Consider the following 25,672-nt stretch of genomic DNA (forward strand, 5'->3'; position numbering starts at 1 on the left):
CAGCTTACTGAATTAGGAAGTACTCTATAAGCATGGAACACGGCTCCACCGGGCTCACTACCCGGACGGGTCTTGTTCGATGTGAACTGCTCAGCCTTGGTGGCACTGTAAAGGTGTCTCAGACGTGTTGGTCAGCCGTCGCCATCCCGCGCTCGATGGAGAGAGTTGTGCAGGTCAGTGCTCACCCATGCAGCCACGCCAGCTACTGCCCCAGAGCAACCCTCAGTTCCACCGACGAGCCCTACACCGTCGACTATACAGCGCTGTCAAGAGCCATTTGAGAACATAAGTAGCAATGCTAGCTTCGCACACACTAGAAGAAAGGAACGAACATTGACAGTGCCAGCACGCCGTCTCCATCCCCGCCGCGTTCTTCGCGGCCGAACAGTCACGGTCAGTTCGATCCGCCCAGCGGCGGACAGTTTTCGCTATGATGCCAAGCGACAACTGAGCACTACCCAACAAGAACAGTGAAGGGGGAGTGACAGCGATTCGTGCCTGTGTGTCGTTCAGAAGCCCGCCTCCAGTTGCGCGAAGCAACATGGGGCGAGTCGCCCATTGCCGTTGGGGATGATCTAGTCAGAAACACAATGAGGAGAGGTGTGTCTTTCCTGAGCGGTCCAATAGGGTCATCTGCCGCCAGTTACAGCTCGCTGACCGTGACGGCCCGCTTGGGCCGACCCACGGGTGTCAGCAATGTTGCCACAGATGCAGCAGGGTATTTCACTCCAGGGTGCAATCCATGGCCCCTGTACCTAGTGGTACCCAGTGTTGGCGAAAAATGAGTTGAAAGTGCAGTCGAGCAGACAAGGATCAAAAACAGGGTCCAGATAAATTGATGCAGGGGAATCAAGCAAGTCAGACCCAATCTCTAATATAAGAACTGGTGCTCCGGACCCCATAGCAAAAGCTGCACACTGGTCAAATTTGTCTGAGTACCTGACTTCTCCGAGTTATTTCCCAAAGCCGAGCGCGACAGGTAAGGCAACATGCGTCCCTCAGCATTTCTCAGCTCGCACTGTATAGACACCGCAACTCCATTCTTCTCTCAATATTTCTCCGCAGGCCGCAAGTTTCTAATTGTTAACTGCTAATAGAGCAAAAGACATCGAGTTGCGTCATACCTGTATTATCCCGCAGTGAGGTTGGTGGTGGCCTCCTTTCGCTTTTGGCTCCAACCTACCAGCCCGCGAAATCACGATTCTCGAAGATGGCGCGAACCAAACAACAGGCGTGGAAGACCAAGGGGGGGGAGGGGGCGTGGTTTTCCGAACATGAACAGCGACAAAACGCAGCCAAAATCCCGACGAATCCGCCGACTATGCAAACGGACGCGGAAGTGCCAAACCCGGAAAAATTTAACCCGAACAAGGGCGACGACTATCCATTGGATCAGGAAAAGTCAACCGCACCGTATGGAATTGTGACACGAAAGAAAAAGGCGTTGGAACTTGCAAATGCCAGGGCTGAGTCCGCAAAACACAGCCACTAAACCAAGTGCAAGAAATCCACAAGATCCGACCGGATATAGGCGACAGGCGGTGTTAGCGAAAGGTTGAGCGTGCCCTGAGAGGCGTGGTGTGTACATAACGGACTAGTGGTTAGACGAGAGATAATGGTTGGATCGCGAGGTGAGCAATAGCTGCTAGCTATCGTACCTGCAATAAACTCGATGTGTTCTCACAGTTGCCGGATGCCCAGCGGTAACTAGCCGCATGCGCCGCATACTCTCTGGAAATGACTGCCTTGCTTTGCAAATAGAAATTCCTATACGCAGCCCAACATTCTTCCTTTCGAGCACCATCGCCATGGGGCAGACGGACAATTGCGATGGGTCAAGATGACGAAAGACGCGGGCTACAGATTACCGCGATTCCTTGTCAGTTCTTAAAGTGTCTACGGCACGGTGGTTGGGTGGAACGAATGGCGTATCAACATCGACTTATGTGCCTAGATTACGACTAGAGAATTCATGGCAGTGCTTGACACGACAAGCGTCAGGAACATGTTACGGAACGACGTGCACAACAGTACCCTACACTCAATGGAACTGCACCAAGAATGAGGAGAATGAGGTGGGATTGCGCCTTATTGCCCGCTGACGGGCGGAGGAGTTGCTTGTGAGCGCCTTTGGGCCGGCGTCCTGGTGGAGGTTTTGTTTTGGGAATTGAAAGAAGCCTGGTGGCGAAAATGTCGGCCTCGTCGCCCGTTTTGTTGGTAAGCCATGACAGCACTGCACGCCCTGTTCCCCAACCGGACCTGAACTGCCTCACGGCAGCTGGACGACAATTGCAATGATAATGGTGATAATAAGAATGTGGACGGAGCATCACGGAGGTAGGGGGTGAAGACAAACGGCAAGAGCACACTCATGGCTATGGTCCTGGCTCTTGGGAGAGCTGCATATAGCATTGTTATTGTTAGTGGTCCTACCCGAAAACAATTCCGGCAGGTGCCCGGTTTCACAGGCTCGCGACAGTGCCACCCAGCCTTGGTCAGAACGGGTCGCGACCAAACGGGACAGGGTCATTTCGCTTACACAAACCCAGTCCAAAGCGGAAAGTATCTTTTTGTCTTGTCCACCCGCGGTCGGAGCACGCTGTTTCCCTGCAAGTACAACGTGCTGGCGGAGCCGGTTCGGCTGTACAACAGCCGCATGGCGCCGAGAAGGGACTGGGGATCATCCCATCTGGATGTTGCACTGCTCCACAAAACGGAGCATCACAGCTAAAGCCCACTGGTGTTCTGCTGGAGTCACGGCACCTAGCTAACTGAGCTATCGATAACCCATTACTGTACCGGTAACTACACTACCAGTAGAAAATTCATAACTTACCTATTGATACTGTATTGATACTACAGTATTAATAATAAAAATGGCGATAATCATGAAGCATGAAGTCTTGTGTCGACCTCTTTTCGCCCATCCTGTGGGCTGGTCAAGTTACGATACAGACCTCGGCTAACGACATGTCCTCCTCCACAGAGTTGCCTCGACGCAGGTCTCGAATCGGCCAAATGGTATCCTCGCAATATGTCGGCTTCTCAAACGCAGTACGGTACCGGTACCGGTACCTATGCTCTGAATAATATAACGTAACTAGCTTGAAAAGCTAAAGCTCGGCAAATGGCTGTGTCCTCAGGATGTGTTTGCGCCAAGCTTGGCTGTTAAGTCGTACAGAGTTAGTGTTAGCAGCCGGAAATCACGAGCAGCTAGACACCAGCTCTGCCGCCGAAGAGACTCACACGACGTAGTTAACCTACGTCTTCCTCTAGCGTATATCACAAACAGCAGAGGGCAGTTCCACAATGTTTTTCTGGTTACCTGCTGTTGCCGCACTTATACCAGGCGCCGTTCAGAGTGAGGCCCTCCAGTCAAACTCTAGTAGCACGCATGCGAAAGGCTATGTCAACTCCGTGTATTTTACGAACTGGTATGTTACTGTAGTTTGCATCCGATATCACAATCTGACCATACGCATGTAGGGGAATTTATGCGCGCAACTTCCCCCCCGCTAGCCTTCCCGTCCGCCAAATTTCACACGTTCTGTACGCATTTGTGAGTCCAAGCACAGACGGGACAATGTATGTCAAACATCTGCAACGGATTCTCATTTAATCCACTTGTTAACTTCGAAGAAACTCCATCGATTCGTGGGCGGACCTCCAGAAACACTATGATGGTGACTGTCCGTGTTCCTCCTTTGCCTTCCGTGGATCTCGTGGAGACAAGTATAAACTAATTTTGCGTACAGCGTGGAATACTGTTGGAAACAATGCCTATGGCTGCGTGAAACAACTCTTCTCGCTCAAAAAAGCTAACAGAAAGCTGAAAGTAATCCTGTCAATTGGAGGATGGACGTTGTCAACCAACTTCCCCGCTGCCGCTTCCACGGAGACCACCAGGGCAACCTTTGCCAAGTCGGCTGTGGACATGATGAAGGACTGGGGTTTTGATGGCATCGACGTTGATTGGGAGTACCCGCGGGACGAAACTCAGGCACAAAACATGGTGCTTCTTCTGCAGCAGATTCGCAACACCCTTGATGATTATGCGAAGAAATTCGCCCCGAGTCATCATTTTCAACTCTCCATCGCTGCTCCTGCCGGCCGGGAGCATTACAGCAAGCTGAAAATGGCAGAACTTGGTCGTATACTTGACTATGTCAACTTGATGGCCTATGACTATGCGGGACAATGGGGGAAATATAGCGGACACGCCTCAAATCTGTATCCCGCCCCTGATAATCCAAACGCCACCCCTTTCAACACAGACGCCGCCGTCACCGCGTATATCAACGGAGGTGTACCAGCCAGTAAGATTGTTCTGGGAATGCCCACATACGGTCGCTCTTTCGAGCAGACAGAGGGCATTGGAAGACCTTTCGCCGGTGTTGGCGGTGGTAGCTGGGAAAATGGAATCTGGGATTACAGATCGCTGCCGACAGCTGGAGCAACTCTGCGATACGACGACGTCGCCGTGGCAAATTACACCTACAATTCTGCTACCAAAGAGCTGATCTCTTACGACTCGCCAGAGAGCGTCAGGGCGAAGGTGGGCTACATACACGGCAGGAACCTGGGTGGAAGCATGTTTTGGGAAGCGTCCGGGGACAGGCGGGACTCAGAGTCACTCATCGGGACAAGTGCTAAGTCATTAGGAATTCTGGACTCCACTGAAAACTGGATAAACTACCCAGACTCCAAGTACGACAATATTCGGGGTAGTAAAGGGTAAGATGCAGCCGACCGAGTTAAGACGGATGCCGGTGCAGCTTCAGCAGAGCCAACCATAAATGTCCAGTTGTAATTTGTGCTGCACTGCACGTAGCGAGGGTTAAGGTGGTTATCTTTCACTTCATCCTACATAGTATAGTATTTATCGTTTTTTATTAAAGAAAATTATGTTCTTGCAGCTGAAAGACAGCGAAAGGAGCAAGACAGTTGAGACTGATGAGACTACGAGTTGGATCTAGCGAGGATCTAGACGGTGGAACACTACGGTCATGGAAACGATCCATAGCTTCTCTTCTCCTAATGTAAAAGTTAAAGTGAGACAGCTCCTTTTGAGTTTTGTCTAAGTATGCTCTTCTGTATCTCCCATGGCATGTTTGGCATAAAATAAATACTATGAGCATTCACTATTTCCCTTCGACCGATGATGCAGCCGGCATGTCCGTCCCTTTGTCACACCGTTCCGAGCCCGACGCTATCCGTCCGCCTACCGGTTCAGCCCATATAAAGGCAAAATACAGTCAATCTGCGTAGTTGCATACTATTGTCAATTATGTATTAATATCGCCTGTTTTGTTAGAACAGAAAGCTACGGCGTCTACCAATGCTCCAACCCCGGGAAGAACAACCAACCTTGGATGTTCTCCATACCTAGCAACACCTATTTGATGTCGCACTCCGCGCGTAAGGTATTGAAAACATCGCCCTTTTCGTCATCGTGGTGAATCGTCCTGAACTCTACCCATGCTGGGACGTAGGTGAGGTTTCCCTGCATCTCCAGAAACCCTTGGAACCACCCCGGCCAAAACTGGTCTCCCTTAACAATCGTGGTGGCTCCAGCCGACAAGGAGACTTTCCATCGCCAGTTTTCCATCGTGGGAATAGGTGGTGGAGGAATGTCATTCTTCCTAATTTGGTAACTGACAAGGAGCAAGAGTTGCTCCCACAGGCCGGAACCAGCGCCGCGACAGGGTGACCTGCCCCAACGAACGCAGCATCCGTTGACCGGAATTGCGACATCCTTCGAGCAGTCATACGAGTCGAGACCACAGAACGCTTCTAGGTCAACCCCCGAGGCGATGGTGGAAGTCAAAGGCGTCGCGGGAATGGATCTGTAGGGTACGGCGTATTGGGCGGCGACGATTGACGTGGCCCTGTCTACCGTGACAATGCCTTGTGCGTCCGCAGACGCAGCAGATGCTAATACGAAAGCAAAAAGACCTACTGGCAGATACATCTTGGTGAGACTGGACCTAAATGCACCGATAAGGCCGGGGAGATTGTGTCTGTCGAGGAGGAGGTCTTGTTTAAAAGTCTGGCCGCCTTGGCAGCTTCAAGCGCATATCACGTCTAGCAAAGCTAAGTGAACCGTTGCAATCGACTCAAAAGACCAACACGTCAAGACAGCGCTGCCATGTCCGCAGGGACCAATGTCCTTTTATGTTAATGCTTTCTCGGCTGGTTTCGCAATTACGTTGTTGATCCTACATCGCGCCCAGCGGCTGATTACGGGGCAGGAATTTTTCGACTCGAATCCGTGGGGCTCTGGCGTTTGCTCTAATTTGCGCGCAGATAGTTCGGAGTTGTGCACACGGTAACATACACAAATGATAGCCTGCACCTCGGAATAGGCTTGCCAGGGAGGCTTGTATCCGGCACGGTTTTGCATTCACGTAAGTACTGCATTGTCGCGGCCGAACCACTGTGCATCGGCTCTCTTGAGAAATCCATACCGGCCAAAATTAGATGCCGTAGGTGGGTCCAAAATCCATGCCACTCGCAGGCTTCGTAGCCCACTAGCCCGCAGTACCCTGCCCTCTTGGGCCAACGGCAAACCTCCATAACTGGCTGTTGTTCAGTCCTTCATAATACCCCTCGTCCTTTGTGAGGCCATTAACGGCCAGATCAGATTGATATGGGCTCCATGCCTACGATGGGCGACGAATAAGTAGATTCGAACACTTGTTTCTCCCGGTTCGATGCTCGATTGGCGGCAACCATCCTTGCCCAACAGTGGCCGCCACAACTGGAACGCAGCAATTCTGAAGGTGTGTATGCACTTTATTTGAAAATATTGGAGAGACATTTCCCAAGTGGAATTCTGGGTCTACAGCATCCACATCCCGCAATGCGCCAACCAAAGGAAATTAGCCTGTGGTCTGTCGGCTTGTCAGGGACCGACTTCCTTCATGACAAACAGGACCAAGCCAATTTCAAGAAACATCTGGACAACGTCCTCGACACCACTGGCCCTACATACTCTTCAATTGACTCATTGTCTTACTTGGGGTCTGATGCTGCGTTTCCCCTCGTATACATGAATAGCATCCTTCCAGGATCTGTACGTAGGGTCATCGAGGTGGTGAACGTCAACTACGGCTATGAACCGGCCACTCAGCAATGCAAACACTCCATAGCCTGTCTTTTGCAGATTTACGCCAAGCTAGTTTTTAAAGAACGAACTGGAATTGCTGGATCGGGCGCGGGTACAGAGCGCTCGGCCTCTCTATCGCAGCATCTTGAACATTTGCAGCAAATCTTTCCGGGTGATGTGGGCATTTGCGCCGAGGCCTGCACCCTGGATGATTTACAATTGGTGCCTCATCAACTAGATGGACTCCTGTATCTGTTCAACTTGATGTCTGGATATGTCCTTGCCAGCTTGGTTGGGAGCAGCTATGGCAGCCAATGCTTCCAACAACAGCTCATGATGGCCTGGCCACGGGTGCAAAAACTTCTGGCAACGGTGAAATGTCCCGATTTGGGCACTGCTGCTTCTCCTCGAGCAGGTCTTTGACTGTACCTGCACGGAGCCCGATGCGGGGATATGTTGAGCTGATTATGAGGGTCTTCAGGTGCCCGAAGGCGGGAGAGCCGTTGAGGTCGTGGCAGATTTGCGGCCTGTTGTGGGTTAGGGTTCATAGAAAATGGAAACACAAAAACAATGCACGGTTGTTTAATATTAGGGGTATTATTATGGGGCTTGATGTCCCGTCATGTGTTAAACTTTTTGCGTTCCTCCCTCCCGTACCTCATTGAGGGTGTCTCTCCAGCGCGTTGCCAATTTTACAGCTCAAACCAGAAAATGATGCGGGGGGTGCGGGGTGAATTCCCAGAACACAGGTACCTTGCTTGGTACAGCCAATCGACTTACACCTTTCCTCATGCCTTATGGGGCACCAATTCATCATGCAACCAATAACTGATCCCTCTTTCAGCCGCACTACAGGGTGGCTGAACGTTCAACAGTCGACCTGGAAGTCTTATTGACTACAGCACTGCCATGTGATTCTCGTGTGCCTTGTAACGAACTATCGGGACTCTTCTTGTCCTTATCCGACTCGATATTTCTTCTTCCGCACTCATTACACGCTTTGTATCGTTGCTTGACGCCCTTCTTTCCACACAGCCATCGCGGCTGGCAATGGTGACCATGCCAAATGTCCCTATCACTAGGGAAAGCCCGCAGTTGAAATAATTGGACAGCCGGCTTGCTCTCGGTTTTAATTGAATTGAACATCGCTCCTCACGTCCCTGACGCCTTTGCGACCCTACGGATTCATTTTTGCATTAAAAGTTTTGCGCATCAAATTACAGCGCTCCTATATTTTTTCTCGGGGTTTGAGTGAAAGTCGAGTCTATACATTCTCCCTAAGATGAAACCCAGGAGTCTGCATATATCGACATGCAGGACGGTCAGGAGCAACACGGGCCGGAAAGCCTTGTACAGCCGTGTGACTAAGACGTGGTAGGATTCTACTCCATTATTGAACATTGTACCTTCATGCTTATGGTTTGCGTGCGAGTGGTCCAACACACCTTGTCAGGCAAGCTTGTCACAATAAGCTTCTAGGTATTTGCACCTCTGCGTTTGTTCAATGACATACTTGATTATGGGCATGATTTAATTAGGATCCTCTAGGCTGTCAAATACATCTTCAGAATTTAGCTTTCGCTTTTTAGTTCTCGGTGCGTTCACTTCTGCCGCTTGCGCGGGAGAGTCATTAGGTTGAGAGCTGGAGAAGGCCGCCACCGGGCACCCAATTTGCCAATCCGTCGCTGCAGGTTCTGGAATGCTACTCCAATTTCTCAAAGGTTCATAATTTGTTGAAGCTTTTCGATATCCTTCTAACAAAGTTATGTGCTCCTCCTGGCATCGGATCAATTTGTTTTGCATTTCAAGTCCGGCGGAGGCATCCCTATTTTGACCTCTAATTTCCTCCGCCTTTTCCCGCAATTGTCTGTTTTCATCTGAGAGCGACTGTGCTGAGCTTTGGTGCGCGGCAATGCGAGAGCTGTACCCTTGTAAGATGGCTAGGAAATACTGAATGTGCTGCGGGGACTCAAAGACCTGGGACGACGTCATGGTGTTCGAGTGTTTGCAGTGCGCGAAAGATAGTTTACACAAACAGAGGGATGTTCCCCTCTTAAAGAGTTGCATGGCGCATTTCCAGCCTTTAGTCGCCTCAGCCATATCTCTGATACGTCGGTATTGTGTTTGAGCAATGATGCAATAATTGGCGACCGCCAGCAGGAGATCATATGACCAGTCAGTATGTCTTGCTCATGGCTATTTCGTCGACGTGCTTGACTGAGTTGAACACTTACAATAGGCAAATAATAACATAGACACTGAGTGTGGTGTATGAATATCAGCAAATGTTCCCTTGTCGTAGAACATGGGGTCTTGGATGTTCAACGCATCATATTAGTATAATACACAAGTCCAGCCCTTCAACAAAAAAAAAGCGACGAGTGGCAAAGCGAGATGGGGAGAGGTAGCCCGAAAAGGACCTTCACAGCACAAACGTCACAGTTCCCACCATTCGGGTCAAATCATTACCAAGTATTAAAGATTGGCTTAGAAATGGTATTAATTAGACTCAATTAAAGTAAACACAATCTTAGATATCATACACAGTCTAGATGATGGCACACTATACCGGAACCACAAACCGCAGCAAAATCCTTCCAAAGTGTTGTACCAACGAGAGATTGTATTTATAAGGGTACCCTGAATTGACCAGTGATTTCAAAATTGTGCTGTATTTCTTGACCTTCAAGGTTGCTACTCTGGTACTCCTTGCAGTGATCAGTAGAAAAAGGCTGTCGCTAGGTGATAGACTGCGACCCAAATCCAACCAGCGCTGTTACGCCCTGCCTCGTTCCTAAACCAGCACTTCGTGTTTGTAAGCAAAGTTTGGGGATTGAGCGTAAACGGCGACAACCTCAAATGATCCACAGTTTTAGCACCAAAGATACTCAGTTGGGTTGCTTTGGTACCACGTTAACAAGACTCAAAAAGAAATTTCCAACACCATACCAGTCCAGTCCAGTCCGGCCGCCTACAGTTCTATCACGTCTGATTGGTTTGCCTATCCATATTTGGCGAAGTCTTGCTTGGCCAAGCAACCAACTTTTTAAAGCGGGGGTAATAGGCTACAATTGATGCGTCCGGGAAAGTTTCGGAATCCTGTATTGGGTGGTAGAAAGCCGAACACTACAAGCACAGCAATCGGTTGCGGCATCGCACGGGATCGGAAAATCACAACAACGTATGGAGATGAGAGGCTCTTTGGCAATTCAAAATGATGAACTTCGTCCAAATATAGAATAAAAGCGTCTCAGGAGTAATTCTCACTGACTACGCCATGTGGCTGTATTATTACTGTTTTCGGCTGGTGAAGACGCTAGTGAGAACTTCTCGTCAGCGATCTCCTTTCATACAACAAATATGCCACCAGTGGATACATTAATAGGTTCGCTACTGTCACTAAAAGCTTCCCGAGGACGATGGACTGTTGAATTCCGAAGAAGACCATTTTCAGTACCATCGATGAGTTGATGAGAAACGATCTACACCTCTTGGTAAGCAGGCCCCATACGGAAGGGAAGAAACAAACTTACAGCCCTAAATGCCAACACATCCACAACCAATTGTGCCCCCAGAACCAGCAGAACAGAGGCATGATGGCCATCACCAAGAAATAGGCAATAGATGATGTAGTGGATCCCGTGTTTTGGCTCTTCACATGACTTATCAGCATAGTAACGCGTTGAAGATCGAGAGGAAAGAAACGTGAGCGAATCGAAGACGGCTTCTGGAGGGAAATAGACCTCCATAGTCTCACTCCAAAAGATATGGCACTCTGCAGCACCGGGTGTGGCCACCCCATTAGCCTTCCTTCTGAAATTAAGCTTTCTGAAAGCGAATTTATTAATTCGTGCATCCTTTTAGCTCCTGCTCCGCCATCTGAGTCCTTGGCTTGATCTTCGTTGTGATGTTCCATTGTGATAGTATGCTTGAGTTGCTTAGGTTGGTTTAATTATTTGACTAAGACAGTGATGATAGGTTGAAGTATTTTAATAGTCAAAGGCTTCCCAGAGACTTAAGAGGAACATTGACTATGGCAGTGAAGCCAGCAGGTGTCGGATAATAAACTTTCAACGACTGACTGATGGACAACGAAATTAGGTCTTGTCTTCTGAATCGCCACTTATGCCCTCAAGGGATGGAACAGAAAGGTAACTTTTTGTCATACTTACGTCACTATTCTGGGAAGGGGGGTTTTTTTTTGCCCAAATCGTAGATCAGGTTTAGACGTACAATAATAAACTGAACTCGGCTCAAATGCAGAACGGCATATTCCACCATAGTTCTCCTTCTTTGGCGTCTGCATATTGACACCATTGGTGTATATATCTTACTGCACCTTTCGATGCTGGTATACAGCATACGGGCTACACTGTAGCTAATCCTGAAGGACCTGCGTGGAAGTATCCTCCGGAATAGGCAATCTGTCTTGGTATTGAGAAACCACGGGAATAGGCCATTGTATAGCGTCACCATTTAGCAGGTTCGGCGTTCCCTGGGAGAACAAGAGCTATACTGCGAAACGGCGAGCAGACACGTAGGGACTTGCAATGTCACTCTGCATTACCTCTAGGTTTGACATTTTGGCAGATCTCTTGTGCCATGTGTGGCGTCTGAGACGTTGTTAAATGCAGCGCATAGAACTTGGCCGTGTTTCCAAACCTTTCTCCGAATTTATGAGACTCTGCCATAACGTTATGTTGTGTGGGTCTGAAGCAATACCCTTGGCTCCAATCTGGAGCAGTATCTTCAAAGACGACTCAAAATGGCTCAGGGAGATGAAGGAGCTCCAGTACATAAAGGAGACGGTGCTACCAACGTTGGTGGGATGGGGCCTTCATGACGTGTTAGAAGCCCGTAAACAAGTGTATCTTGTTCTCCTTGTCCATGATTGGAGCGGCGAGCTTAAATACTCTCAAGGGGCGTTGATGGAATCGTTCAAAAGCTTCAAACACGTTGGCAAGGGAGAAGTGCATATTCTGGGAACTAACATAACATTGAACATCTCTGAGTGTCTGGGTTATTGCTCCAAATCAGGATACATTTCTATGAAGGATCCCCGTATGCTCTTCCGTCCGGGACATGGACCCCCACGTACGTCCATACTTTATTACGGTGATGACACTATACATGATGTGCCTCCGAGCTACATAGGTGGCATTGAAGTTCACTTCTCTAGAGGGAAGAGGCGAGTTCAAAACATATGCTCCATTCGAATGAAGCTGGGAGATGACAGACCAGTGTACAGGGTCTTTCTACGGGACAAAATGAATATACGCGTGCGCAATATTGTGACAAGAGATGATTTCGGAAGACAGTGGGTGACTGGGTGGAAGGAAATACGGTCTGGGTGGAGAGAGTGACTAATCCTTGGAGCATTGGCTTTTTCTCGTTTTGCAATAGCACTGAATAGTAAATGGACAAAGCATCACGTTATATTAATATTCGTTTTGCGATCTTCAATATTTATTTCACTGTCAATAGCGAAAGTCCAGTTTCCACTCCTTGTAGACTTCGGCGAGCACCATCTCAAATTTGCTTGCGGGGTGCGGCATCTGGAGTCATAATGAGCCTCAAAGTTTCATTCACCTGTATTGTTATTCTTCTCAGCCGTGTTGCAGCATGCTGATGGGAGAGAAGGAGTCCATCAGAGATGGCTGCCGTCGGCTCCGACACCTCGTGGTTGATAGTGGCAAGCATTCCCCCGGCTCCTTGTACCACAGGGAATCCAAGGATAAAGCATGGATGCAGTTTCAGCAATTAGGGTCTATGCCACCGGTCTTGGTTCGGCGGCAATAGTCGTATCGGATGACCAGCTGTGGACTGAACCGGTTTCATCGCTTGCATTGGAGCTCGTATCCGATTCAGACGCCGAATCTGAGTCTGGATGATAATCAGGGTCTGGAGATGATGAAGATGAGGCGATCTCTCCAAGCTGAAACGTTTTAGGCATTGGTGTAGCCGGACGATGGTACCTCTTAGCGGCCGAACTCTTTGATGGGATTACAAATGGTCTCCATGAGTCTACATCGACACCACCGCTGTTGCAGCCGCACGGACCGTAGATTGGCATTCCCCCTTCACGCAGCCGAGCCATGAGGCAGAAGCGGTGCATTGTATGCTTACCACAAGCCTTCTTGATGACATCTTCTCCCCGCGCATAGCCATCACCGCAGATATTGCATCTTGTCATTGATACGGGTAGATTCTGCAAAAGCCACTTGGTTGCCACTAAAGGGAAGACCTCATCGGGGTCATTGTGCAGTCTTTCCCGTTGAAGGTTTGCCCATGGCTCGTCGATGGTAATCCCGGCATGGTCTAACTGCCTCAGTATCTCAATTCTAAACTGCTGTGACACATCATTGACGAGTTGTGCCATGCTGGTATCTTTCATTCTCAGATTCAGCTCGTCTTTTACTGTGTCCCATGAGTCTTTCGTCATGAAGTCCATATAGATCCGCATTCGTTCAGTAGGATTCATAACACGGGTGGTTCGACTCATTCTACTATCAAGAGACATGATATATCACGCATGGATTCTGGCTGTGACCATCCCTTGCGGGACTGCAAGTACCTGCCAGGGACTATATATGTTAGCAAACACATCGCGCCTGGAAGCGCACTCCAATCCTATGAGCAACTTTTGGCCCTGGCAATCATCGTGTGCCTCGACATCCCCAATCATCCTCAGGTTGTCGGGTGTGGAACATTGTTTGGTGCCGCCGCCATTTCTTTCTCAATATGAAGTCATAGTAAATTTTCGGGGTACTCTATAGTACAGTACTGGTATTTACAAGAGACAAAAGCATCTGTCCAATTTTTGGACTTGGGACCATATTTTCATGCTTAAAATGCGGACTTTGGCGGCAACTCAGAGGTCATCAAATCGAGCCGAAACTCCCTTCCATAAACAGCCTTTCGCCAGCAGAGATCAACAATCTATGTTTTGAGCTTGGGATACTTACCATACAGAGAAACACAAGTACCGTACAGTACAGTATGTTTAATATAAGTTCATGCAATATATGAGCGTTAGGGTGAGTTCTACACTATGTATTCTCGAGATTTCGAGCCTACTAATGACCAACCGAAGGCTGGTTGCACCGGAGCTCCAATCCCCAAGTCACCTAAACTACATGTAAAGGACCATGGCCAGCACTTCTCAAGCAGAACCGAGGGAACTTCGATGTTTCAAATACTTTAAATGCGAGCGGACAACTTGTGACCCGATTGCTAGCGGGTGGACGAAGATCAGCCACAATCTTTATTATTGTCCCCAGTGCGCAGTATCAGCATGCTTTTCTGCCGGTTGCTAGTGTGGTGGACATACTCATAGCTACCATTAAGCTAAGATTAATAAAAAGCTTCCCGTCGATACTGTACTCCACCCAAGACACATGAAGGATAAAATACTCTGGTCTAGATTTCTCATGCCGACGTCTGCGATTTACGCCTAGGGTATTCACGATATCAGAGGACATGAGCACGCAATACTGGTATGTCGACCTGTCGTTAGAAAATCTTATCACTTCAAATGATGCTTCATAATACAAGCCTAAACTGGTGCCTACTCTACCGGCAGAATGAGATTTCAACGATTTGCTGATTTACGGCTGGTGCGCCGTCCCTCACGCAGAAATAGCCAGAGTTGGACGATTGAGGGTGGTGGCATGAGTGGCGGAACGGAGGCAAGAATAAGACTGCGTAGAGGCGCGCACTGCAGTAGGTTAAGTGTTATGGACTCTCGACAAAGGAAGATCTGACTGGGTTGGACACTTTATTATTAATAGTATCGGTTCGGACCTGTCCGTCACAAACCAACAAGCTGCTGATGTTTCGGCACGGACAAACGCCATAACCACATTACATACCACGCTCAGAATTGCACTCAAATTGTTCGTTTTGGTTTTCAACCATGGTTCGCACTACCGTTAGCCCTTTAAACATTACCACTTGTTTCTCTGAGCCACTACTCAGCCAGGAGATTTGGTCTACCACCAGAGAGCAACCATATCCACATCCAGGAGAAAATGTTCGCTTACACTACGACCGGGCGCGGTCATTGTGCAAGGCAGCGGGTATGTAATACCTTGGATAATTCTTTTACTACACCTCGACTTATTCTTACCGATTCAGGTCTCAGTATAGCCGATATCCGTGATCTAAGTCCAAGGTTTTGGCAGTTCCATTTTGATCGTAAGGACAAACCTCCCCGTAACAGCCAGCAACTAATGGTCACAGTTATCTCCGCCCGAGACATGACAGCCTTCATTATAGCTACGATTCATTTAAACCTCTGCATCGGTACAATTGCTTCTTTCGCGGCGGGTCGCCCAGACCTGTCAGCTTTGCTCGATGATCTATTGTGCTTTAAGACCTGTGGCGAGTTTATGCTAACAGAACTTGGGCATGGGTTGGACGCCCGTAATCTCGAGACTACAGCAACTCTGTTGCCAAATGGCTGCTTTGATCTGGACAGCCCGGGGGAGTCTGCTTGGAAGGCGATGCCACCGACAACTCCCCAGTGCGGTATGCCGCGTGTGGCTGTGGTCTTCGCTCGACTTATCGTTGACTCGAATGACCGTGGCATCAAACCGTTCATTGTGAAACTTTGCAGTGCACAACATATGTGTCAAGGTATAACATCCCGCGTTTTGCCTACCCGACTGGGCACAAAACCACTCGATCATGCGATCACGAGTTTTCATCACGTACTGCTACCCCCGGGCGCACTTCTTGGGTCCACATGCAAGCCAGACGACGCTCGCCTTGACTTCTCAAGTCAAATCTGGCGAGTCTCAGTTGGAACCCTGTCACTTTCCATTATGGGGGTGTCTGCTATCAATCTGGCAAGCAACATTGCCCTGACATACAGCCGGCGTCGAGTCACAAGCGCCGGTTCGAGCGGAGAGCGGATACCCATTCTCCAATTCAGCACCCAGAAACGCCCAATTGTGAAGGGACTTGTGAGCTCTATAATCTTAAAAGCTTTTGCAAACTGGACAATTGATCAGTTCATGAGTCCAACCTTAGTTGGTGACGTTCGACGCGCTATAGCGACCGTATTTAAGGCCACTGTAATGAAGCAAGCAAGAGTTTTGACAGAGTTGTCTGAGCGCTGTGGGTGGCAAGGATTGTACGCCTTCAATCAGATCAGCGAGCTTTTGTCGACATTTCTTGGCAATACTGTTGCCGAGGGCGACACTTTGGTATTGTGCATACGTAGGTGACCCATCCCGCCTCTCATCAAATCATTCTAATCAGCTCTGTTAGGTTTGGCATCGGAGCTTCTCGGTAACAAATACACGCTGCCTGAGCCACGGGACCCAACGATGCCTCTGGCCGTTTTGGAAAAAGGTTTGTTTGAAGAAGCCAGGCGTCGAGTACAGGCTCTAGGTGGATACGAAGAGCACCGGAAGACAAGCTTCGACAAGCACATACTGCCCCGAAGTAGGGCACTCATAGAAGCCGTAGGTAGCAGAATGGCGTATGAGGCGGCACGGGATGATGGAACACATCCGGCAGTGCTTCGTCTGTACGAGTGCGAGAGTATGGGGGCAGACCTAAGTTGGTTTACCGAACATACTTCCATGTCTAGGGGCTCTTTTTTCGACTCGATCAGCGCGGCGTATGAAGATGCCTTCCCCGTTGTGCAGACAGCGGCAGACTTCGATAATGTGGACAAATACATCACCGCGCCGATAAGGTCCGAAGAATCATGGAGCGAATTTATGGGAACACTACATTCATTCGAACCCACTCTTTGTCATACCGCTTTAACGTTATCAAGCAAGCTCTAGGCTCCCCATCCGTGCCATTAAGGCAGCTACATTACCCTCGCCACGCAGAGGCTCCAGCGCCTTGCAGCAACGGAGGATACGGAGGTGGGTTTCAACGACATAACGGCGTTTTGTGGTTGATTCCTTGGCTGTTGTCCGTGCTCTGACAAGCCAGAAGAGAAGTCCCATTGGACAATCTGTTCATCGAACCGGAACCTAAATAGAAGAAACAAACTGTTCAATGATGAATGATACATAAACATAAAGAGTTCATAGCGTAATGGATACGAGAGTTTTTGCCCAATGCTGCTCTCTTGCAATGTTTTTTTTCCCGCATATCCAGCAGCTTCTTTATTCACGCAAATGAATTTGGACTTGTGAATGAATGCGCGTACCATGGTACTAAACACCCACCGTGCCGGTTCGATGTGAAATCTGCAGCGATTGCAGCCTGCTTGGACACAAATTCGTACCTACGAAAGACTTTACAATTGGTGAAACTCATTGCTACTAATATGGGATTGATTAAAAGAATAATGATAGACTCTAACCTTCCTGAAATATTCAAAATATTGCCGCCAACTTCCTCGAACATCGATTTGACGGTAACCGCCGTACGACCAAAACTCAACAGTTCAGCCATCAAGTTATCTACTACTGCAACATAGAAAAACTGCATTATTTACACGAGGCGAACATGGCTGTCAGTATAAGTAACCAGGCCGCTCGTAAATGCCGCTTATTGGCGTCGCTGATTACAGGCATTGATGTAGTTGAGAAGTATGGCTGAGTTTCGTCTGCACTGGTCTTTACGGATCCGGTCCCAGTGGGTACTGCCGTTGCACTCAGTAAACTCTCACTTACTTGCTGACCTGTTTGCAAGCTGCCATTTCTCCAGTTGTAGCTTTCGGTGCTGACGTATGAAGTGGTTGGGGCGGACGAGTTTCCGGATATACTGTGAGCAACCGAATCGTAAACCAGCAATGTAGATGACGCTGGTAATATCATATGGCTTGGCAATGACTCTCCGGCCGTTTCAACTACGGTGACTATTACATAAGTTGTGCTACCTGATTTACTTCCGGTCCTCAAGGAAGTTTCGGTTCGGTTCGGCTCGTGGCTTGTGATCGAGTATGCTTGCGTGGACGTAGACAATTTTGTCGATGCAGATGACGAAGCCCCCTGTAAAGAATGATCATCGGTAGTAGTAATTATATCAGGCGACTTTATTGTGTACGAATACCTATGTAGATTCACTCAGCGTTTGTTGATACATCTTTAGGCTGTCATTACCAGGTTCCACGCACGTTGTGGTGCCAGAGTGCACTCTTGTTGTAGGACATATTGTTATTGTCTTGCTTATGGTAACAGTTACGATGTCTTGCTCTTGCCCTGTCGGTACTCCAAACTCAGCAAAGAGAGATAGTATTACGGCAATGAGATAGAAAGGTGCCATGTTGAGAAGCGCACCTTACTATCCGCATTCCGGACGAGGAGATGAACGTGGGAGGTGACAAAAATGGCAAGTTGGAGCGACCAAGACTTTATTTAGATATTTACATTCCTGTAAATGGATTAATAACGAAGTGGCCGAAAATGGAGGTATTATAGCAAAATCGTTCCACATTTGAAACGGAGACATTACAGTAGCTAGTTCGAAACTTAAGGCGTGTATTGTTGTACCACACCCGCCCAGCAAAGTAGACCCCCGTGACTATTGACATACAAGAAGAGCTGTCGCCATTACGACCGCATTCTTGGCCACAAGCAATCGGCAATTTTATTTTCGGAGTTAAGAGTCGAGTGTCGAATACGCTGGACTAAGTGGTCAAGTCACCCTTTATGCGTAGACAGCAACCAGTTCGCCACTGGCGAACTTACGAGGCAGCACGACAATCAAGAGGCCAATATATTACGACCAATTGTCATACATGTGGCTCTGGCCTCTATCGTCCACACAGCATCCGTCTAAACCTTAATATTAACACAGCCATTCAGAGGCATTGCTTGCGATAATTGTACTTGACCAGCCAATATGTGTCGCCTCCTAAATTTGGCTTGATTTGGACGTATTTTGAAAGCCTCATCTTGCAGCGCAAAAATATCTATTACTGGAACCTGATAGTACAGTACTGTACATCTTCACAATATATATTGTAAACTGCTCTCTCCGAACTGGAATCAGAGGCCACTGCCCGGCTAAGTGTCTCATACCGAGCCTCAAAGCTATAAGATTGACGTGTCCCCCTGCCATCTGAACTATGACGATATCACCAGTCGCCCAGATGTATTCAACGTTTCTTCCTGTTGGCATTACTGTATTTGCAGTACACATATTCACTCTCACAACCCTCCTTCATTTGTTGAAGCACCCCCATTTGGCCGCCCGGTTAGAGCTGCAGAACCATTCAGTGGTGGACAAAGAAGGCACGCTATTGTCAGGGCAAGAAGACCGTGACTTTGACTAACGTATCTGTAGTTTATGCCCATACACGTAGAAGTCAAGAGGCAGTTCAGCAACCAAGAAGTAATATAATCCTCCCCAAGTCGCCATTGCGGGGTAACAAAGAATGCACCAGGCGCACGAAACTAGGCAGTCGGGTGAATACAGTAGGACACGCCAGCAGGATAACGAGGAGTAGCAAGACAGGTCCCAGGGGCCCAAAACGCATAGGAAGGCCTTCAAACCTAAGTCTCAGACAAATGTTTGGCCCTCAATGGCGCAAGATCCTACTCTTCACGCCATATCCTTATGGCAGAAAACCCCTGACCACAGGTGTCTACCAGACTAGATATGGCCGTCGTGTGTACCCCTCCTGGAAAGTCATCGACGCCAAAATAGTAGAAGAGATGCTTGTGAGACCTCGCAAGAAAAGGAAATAAAAGAATTACCGTGAATGAAATGCGAAATCTGCGCAAGTCAGCCAAAATACGTGAGATGAATGCCCCGCTCGACTTAGGACGAATCCTCCGAGGGCTCTCCGTCTGGCAGGAAATGTTGAAGCGCAGCTATAAAACTCGGCCTAACATGGTGTTCCAGGTGAATATGACCAAAACTTGAACAATTCTATTCAATTAAGGGAGGGCTTGGCCAGGATTTGATACGCTTGTGTCTTCCATATGGCTGATTTAATGATACGATAGACATAGCTTCAGCATGAGGATCAAAAACCAGTTGGAAGATGAGGCATTTTACAGTCTATCTGTTACATCAGCATAATTATCTGTTTCACTTCATGGAGGTTGATTCTCGCCAGAAATTTTGCGTCTCACGGTGCCCGCTGGGAACAGTATTTAGCGTCCGACTTTGATGGCCAATTAGCTCAGTGGGTGATGCAGCCTGGTAGGCAACTCCTATTTCAGCAGCATTCAAAAAGACTGACAGATCGGCCGCCGATTTAACTTCTGCCGCCTTTGGAGTATCTACAAGGTGTCCAAGAGCGGTCCACAATGCTGGCACCAGCGTGGGCTCATATCAGCCAGATTCGGCTCAAACGAGCCATCCGATAACCATCTAATCTCCACGTCAATGATTTGTATGTCGTAATAAGTACGAAAAGGCTTTAATGAGGCAGATCTCGGTCGTGTCTTCCAGAGCTCTGTTAGCCAGTCAAGTCATTCAGCAATATCTCCCATTATGGAGGTTGCGAATCATGCGGCACGTCCTAATGAAGGCACCAGCTCAAAGATCCATAACGCCAGCACTCAACACAAGAAGTACGGCAGCTTGTGGGGCTCAGTATCATCAAATCAGTTAGTTTGTTGTTGCATGGTATGTTATATATAGCCATAGGAAGGCCAACACTCTAGCCAAAGACAATTTCAAGATTCTTACTCCGAAAATGCAAGTTGCGCCAAGGATCTCCCCGGAAGCGTTTTAACCAACGACAACATCGGAGTCTGATATATCGAAGAAAAAGGTCAACTTGGGAGAAGTTTCATTCCTAAAGCATGGCAACTCCTTGGCCATCTCCCAGAATGGAATCCAGCGGCATTTGGCCAGCTGCAGGTCGTCTTCCGTACGGCTCGCATCCAGACCCTATGACACCTGAAATACACCCTGCAAATACTTGCATGGCCATTAATGACCTACCAACGTCCCTGTTTGACGGGTACACGCCGTTGCCCATGCAGACAGAGACGGATGTATCGTATTGGCTTCAGCAATGTGGACCAGCAGGACCTGAACCACACGACGAGACTTTTGCTTTCACAGGCGCCCAGTCCCTCTTCCGCGACGTAGATTGGAAGGTGGCTAATCCTGACCCAAACTACTCAAACCCGAAACAGAAGGGGAAATACAAAAACAGCGCAGCTCGCAAGGATGGGGGAAAGCGAGACGAAATACAAAACTTGTTTGACAAGCTCGCTGGCAAGGTCTCTCCTGGCCGAAGTGGGATGACCCGAAAGGAGATTTTGCTGGTAAGTATAGCATACATCTCTAGAATCTGTTTTGCGTGCGACTAAAATAAGAAGGCATCACTGAAACACGTTGAAAGCTTGGAAAGTAGGCTGGCAGCACAACCTGAGTCTCAGCCCAGAAAGGTGCTTTTTGTCAGTCCGGCCTGTCTCTCTAGTTCGTTGCACCCACCCCTTACATCTGGAGATGCTCTGTATTGTATACCACAACAATCTGACCACCAATCTCATAGATGCGGCGAGCGAACCGGAGCCGTCAGTACATTTCGCAACACAATCTTGCGAAGAAGCCGCGGCATCGGGGAGCCAAGGATGCTTGGGCAACGGTCTCACATCTTCGTGGCCAACACAAGAACAGTGTCCGGAAGTGGGAGCCGCCGCTGCACTAGTTGGGCTGTTTTGCAGCCCTAAGGACAACAAATCAAACGATCGTGGGTTGGCAATACAAGATCTTATCACGTAATAAGAGACTGTTGGGCCTGTCCCGACGTCCACGCCTGCAAGGAATTATCACGAGCACGTTCTGCCTTTCGAAAAGGAGTGGGAGACTTGTCTAGCGCCGCTATGCTATTTGTGCTGCCAGAAGTTGCGGGCATGCTTTATGCTATTGGACATATGTTACATTCACAGATCGGCGTGGCATACAATGCAAGAGAGCCAAGCAGCAAGAATGGAGTGTGAACACCAGTATTAATATCACGATGGACAATATTGCGACTACTATACAGCTTATCCTTCAACAGGATCCATACGTTAAGCTCAGGTCAAAGCAAGGTTTAAGGAGGTAAGCCTTAGAGGAAACGGCTAGTCTAACCTTTCCCCAGGCGGCTAGTATTCCAGTAATGCTGAGATCTAGGAGACAAGTAGACGTAAACTCAAACGACGGGTGCAGTTCCGAGATATTGACACCTTCAGCCTCGCAGCTCCTATAATCCCCTGAGATATGTCGGTTGTACGAGTGCGCACACCATCGCCGAGCCTTTCATAGGAATATATCATATCTTTGTATTTAGTTCGGTCAATTTACTAGTTTCAAACTAGTGATGATTAAGTTCCCTTTGCGCCCCCATAAAGCAACATCTAGCAGCATACCGAGGCTTTGAATATCTAGTTCCGGCCCGTAGCGTTAGTGCGGAGCCAGGCAACGTACGCTCTAGCGTACTCAATGCGGTCTTTCACTTATGGCTCCATTGCATCCACCATTCTAATGGCCTAATCCAATGATATTTTCAGACGTTCGACCATGACACGGGTTCTTCTCTGTTGGAATTGGTGTATCATAGATGTGTCTGGAGACAGGCGCAGAATCGGGGACATAGGCAAGGTTGTTTCGTAGATTCTGCTCACTGGGTAACTTGTAATTGCTAATTGCTACAAACGACTCGACAATAACCGGGTCACGCTTTGGGGTCGTCAACTGAAAGGCCGACCATCTCCTCGGTCCTCTTTGGCTCTACATCCCCTAGTCCGCATTTCAGCTGAATGGTGGCTTTTGGCACGAGATGGAACAGATCCGCCGTCCATTGGGAGAATGCTGCTCGACAACTTCGTAAATCTTTCACCCTGCACGGATAATTCTTAAAGGGTGCAGGATGAAGATGAGATCGAAAAGGGGAACGTATACGATGTCTACATTCGACGGGTTTAGTGGCATTTCAACGACGACGGGTAAGGACGGTCGATTTGTTGGTCAAAGCTGGACATTTTGTCAGCAATGAGATCCAATTACGCCATGATGCGTCTCCATAGGCGTTTGTGAGGATCACCCAAAGCACGGCCTAGAGTATCTACAACAAAATGTCTACTGCCATGTCTTCAAGGGAAGAAAGGGAGATAGTGTTAGAAGTGTGGTGTTCCGTGGTGGATTGTTAAAGTGACAGAGTACGCGTACAGCGGGTCTGGCGTCCAGCACAGCGCCGAGAGGGTTGTGGCGAGAAGCTACGTGAACGGTCTAGTATAGTTATTAAAGAATATAACTTATAATAGCACCGCCAGGATACAAAGTTGCGGACTCGCACGGGGCGGTGTGACATGATGTACAGTGCTATGGTTGCGGGGAGGTCGGCCACAAGGAGGGAGGGCGTGCGACTTCAAACATTTTGCTCACTCCTCTCACCCAGAGAAATGTGGTTGCAAATTTTCTTGCAGTGTTGCATTGGGGGCTGCTGAAGCCTTGAGCTGTGGGGGGTTAGAGTGTTGGTTTGTGGCCCGTGCACAGAGACATAAATGGACATTTGCCACTCTTGCCTTCGTTCGTTGTTTGCCACCCGCATATTTAAATATTAAAGGTTTTAAATCCTCCCTCTGTCTCTCTGGACTTTCTTCGTGAGCTCCCGCCCAGCTTGCTCCTCCATCTAGTCTTCTCTTGCCCTTTCAATACTCCATCAATAACTCAACAACGGGGCATCATCATGCATCGTACAATACATTACGCAAGCGTTATCTGTTCTCATATCAATAAATGCGATCCATGCGAATGTGACAAAGAATTGAGTTTTGGTTGCACTGAGAACGTTATTTTGCAACTGATCTTCAAAATATGCGAAGATTGTGAAGATGTTTTTGAACAGCAACAGGAACAAACGTCTCATTCAAAAGTACATCTATTTTTGGCGGCTCTGGACTTTATTGCAAAGGGAGATGGTTGGGATCGTGATGCAATTGCTATTGCGGCTGAAAGTCTAGAGTATTCCGTCAAACACCGGGACCATGGCTTGGTGGAGCGCGGCCGCACACGTGCTTTGGAAAGAATTCAAGGCATTATTGATGATGTCAATCCATCCTCTATCTACATTGCGGACGACACCATCTCGCAAGACGGGTGTGAATGGGACATGGAAAAAGTGATGGTGGATCCAATAATTGAATACGCAGGGGACGACATAGCAATCATAAGAATTAATACTGTCGGGTAGAATACGATACAATTGGACTTTAGTTGTGTTTGTGTATTGCGGGTGATATCGCTCTCCGTTGCGTGCCCGGCTATTGGCTCTGTCGTCATCTTTAACGAAGCTAGATATTGGCTTTCGGATTGACGGGGGGTTTGGAGCCACAGCATCCAGCTCATTTTAACTTGAAGCTGTTCAGAGCCCTATTCCCGAAGCGAGAACACTGAGATTTTCGAGTATTTTCTGGCGCTAGAGCCCGCTCCCGTTGCTGGGTATCGTCTAGGCTGAGTGCCAACCTCTCATTTGACTGACTGACAGGGCAAAGTTGGACATATTCCTGAAAGACGCCAAGCTCAAGAGACGCTTTAAGACAAAACATAACTATCCATAAAAGTTGAAATAACTAAGAACACGAGACCGATGTCCAATAAAATATAGATCTCCCATTGAGTTTACAAGCTTTGACAACAGTCCAGAAACGCTGCGATTGATCAACATCCAAAAGCCCAAAGATGTTTTGTCGTACGATTCGGGTGACTCTTTCCTATTTGGGGAATAGATTAAGGCATTCCTCTATGGCTGTGTGGCACAACTGGGTTAGTTTGGTAGTCCGCTGGCGAAGGTTCTCGCTTGGCCCCTTACCGGCTTCGATTTGGTCTTCCCATACCCCGTACTGGTAATCCACGAGACCATGGGGCTCCAGCCCATCACATAGCCGTATTAGTTCATCGCACATCTCCTCGATTTTGCCTTGAGTCATGAGCCCTCGAGAGTCAGATGTTTGCCCCGAAGTCATGAGAGTTTTCTGCTGAAATATCAACCCTAACCAGCCATGATTAAAGTCGTTCCAAATATCAAGCCTCTCTTCGTGTAGAGAAGCATCATCTTCATGCAAGCCTAATGAGCTGTTAGCAGTAGTTGATGTTGCAGGATGCCTTCTTCATACCCAGCTGAGCTACCTGAGGCAGGAACCATTTGGACAGCTCTAGAAGTGTGCCCGATGCTGCGTGAAGCTGTCCATCAGATATATCTCGAAATACCGTTCCCAACTGTTGTCGGAAGCTATTCCACTTCATAGTGATCGTATCATCTGTAGCCCGACTTCCTAACATTTCGTGGCTTGATCCTCCAGACTGCTGTACTTCGGACACGTTGCTCGGATAGTCAATACCGGTGCTTTGAGGCTGATAGCAACTGCCTGGGCCCTGTCCTGATTTTAATAAAGAAGTTGGGAGGCCGGCAGATGTATAATCGGCGATGTAGCCTAACATGACGTCCGAAGGCATCATTTGCATCGCTGCATGTTGCCGCCCCGTACAGCGCCACGTATCACGGAAGGCCTGTTGTGCTGGCTTCTGCAGCGCGTTGTACATGATCACACGCTGGCGGCTGAGTTGCCGTATCGTCTCCAGAGCCAGTGCCGTAAGCCAAGATAACAAGGTATTGAAGAGGCAGATTATCCCGAAGGAGGATCT

At 48.4% G+C, this 25,672-nt stretch overlaps 9 protein-coding genes across 9 annotated transcripts; 6 read left to right on the forward strand and 3 right to left on the reverse strand.

Annotated features, from left to right (window-relative positions):
• Positions 1-989: 989 nt before the first annotated feature.
• VFPPC_18286 (hypothetical protein) lies at positions 990-1,492 on the forward strand (the record flags this gene model as incomplete). The annotated part of the gene is made up of 2 exons (XM_022429923.1): positions 990-1,001; positions 1,100-1,492. 2 exons carry the CDS (start codon positions 990-992, stop codon positions 1,490-1,492), a joined length of 405 nt encoding a protein of 134 aa, XP_022285051.1.
• Positions 1,493-3,309: 1,817 nt separating this feature from the next.
• VFPPC_11967 (chitinase 1 precursor) lies at positions 3,310-4,738 on the forward strand (the record flags this gene model as incomplete). Its single annotated transcript, XM_018289998.1, has 4 exons — positions 3,310-3,434; positions 3,487-3,585; positions 3,640-3,689; positions 3,756-4,738. 4 exons carry the CDS (start codon positions 3,310-3,312, stop codon positions 4,736-4,738), a joined length of 1,257 nt encoding a protein of 418 aa, XP_018137126.1.
• Positions 4,739-5,395: 657 nt separating this feature from the next.
• VFPPC_14985 (hypothetical protein) lies at positions 5,396-5,971 on the reverse strand (the record flags this gene model as incomplete). The annotated part of the gene is made up of 1 exon (XM_018292748.1): positions 5,396-5,971. The coding sequence occupies one exon, from the start codon at positions 5,969-5,971 to the stop codon at positions 5,396-5,398; it is 576 nt and encodes a 191-aa protein (XP_018137125.1).
• Positions 5,972-6,862: 891 nt separating this feature from the next.
• On the forward strand, positions 6,863-7,531 carry VFPPC_11966 (hypothetical protein; the record flags this gene model as incomplete). The annotated part of the gene is made up of 1 exon (XM_018289997.1): positions 6,863-7,531. The coding sequence occupies one exon, from the start codon at positions 6,863-6,865 to the stop codon at positions 7,529-7,531; it is 669 nt and encodes a 222-aa protein (XP_018137124.1).
• Positions 7,532-12,875: 5,344 nt separating this feature from the next.
• On the reverse strand, positions 12,876-13,628 carry VFPPC_11964 (ring finger domain-containing protein; the record flags this gene model as incomplete). The annotated part of the gene is made up of 1 exon (XM_018289995.1): positions 12,876-13,628. The coding sequence occupies one exon, from the start codon at positions 13,626-13,628 to the stop codon at positions 12,876-12,878; it is 753 nt and encodes a 250-aa protein (XP_018137122.1).
• A 1,395-nt stretch (positions 13,629-15,023) lies between these two features.
• On the forward strand, positions 15,024-16,908 carry VFPPC_11963 (acyloxidase; the record flags this gene model as incomplete). The annotated part of the gene is made up of 3 exons (XM_018289994.1): positions 15,024-15,186; positions 15,245-16,330; positions 16,382-16,908. 3 exons carry the CDS (start codon positions 15,024-15,026, stop codon positions 16,906-16,908), a joined length of 1,776 nt encoding a protein of 591 aa, XP_018137121.1.
• Positions 16,909-20,865: 3,957 nt separating this feature from the next.
• On the forward strand, positions 20,866-21,769 carry VFPPC_14984 (hypothetical protein; the record flags this gene model as incomplete). The annotated part of the gene is made up of 3 exons (XM_018292747.1): positions 20,866-21,309; positions 21,364-21,463; positions 21,540-21,769. 3 exons carry the CDS (start codon positions 20,866-20,868, stop codon positions 21,767-21,769), a joined length of 774 nt encoding a protein of 257 aa, XP_018137120.1.
• A 1,948-nt stretch (positions 21,770-23,717) lies between these two features.
• Positions 23,718-24,221, forward strand: VFPPC_18287 (hypothetical protein; the record flags this gene model as incomplete). Its single annotated transcript, XM_022429924.1, has 1 exon — positions 23,718-24,221. The coding sequence occupies one exon, from the start codon at positions 23,718-23,720 to the stop codon at positions 24,219-24,221; it is 504 nt and encodes a 167-aa protein (XP_022285052.1).
• A 549-nt stretch (positions 24,222-24,770) lies between these two features.
• Positions 24,771-25,570, reverse strand: VFPPC_11961 (hypothetical protein; the record flags this gene model as incomplete). Its single annotated transcript, XM_022428798.1, has 3 exons — positions 24,771-24,776; positions 24,865-25,094; positions 25,144-25,570. 3 exons carry the CDS (start codon positions 25,568-25,570, stop codon positions 24,771-24,773), a joined length of 663 nt encoding a protein of 220 aa, XP_022283997.1.
• Positions 25,571-25,672: the final 102 nt, after the last annotated feature.

Source organism: Pochonia chlamydosporia, assembly GCF_001653235.2.
Source record: "Pochonia chlamydosporia 170 chromosome Unknown PCv3seq00012, whole genome shotgun sequence".
In the NCBI taxonomy this organism is placed as follows: Eukaryota; Fungi; Ascomycota; class Sordariomycetes; order Hypocreales; family Clavicipitaceae; genus Pochonia; species Pochonia chlamydosporia.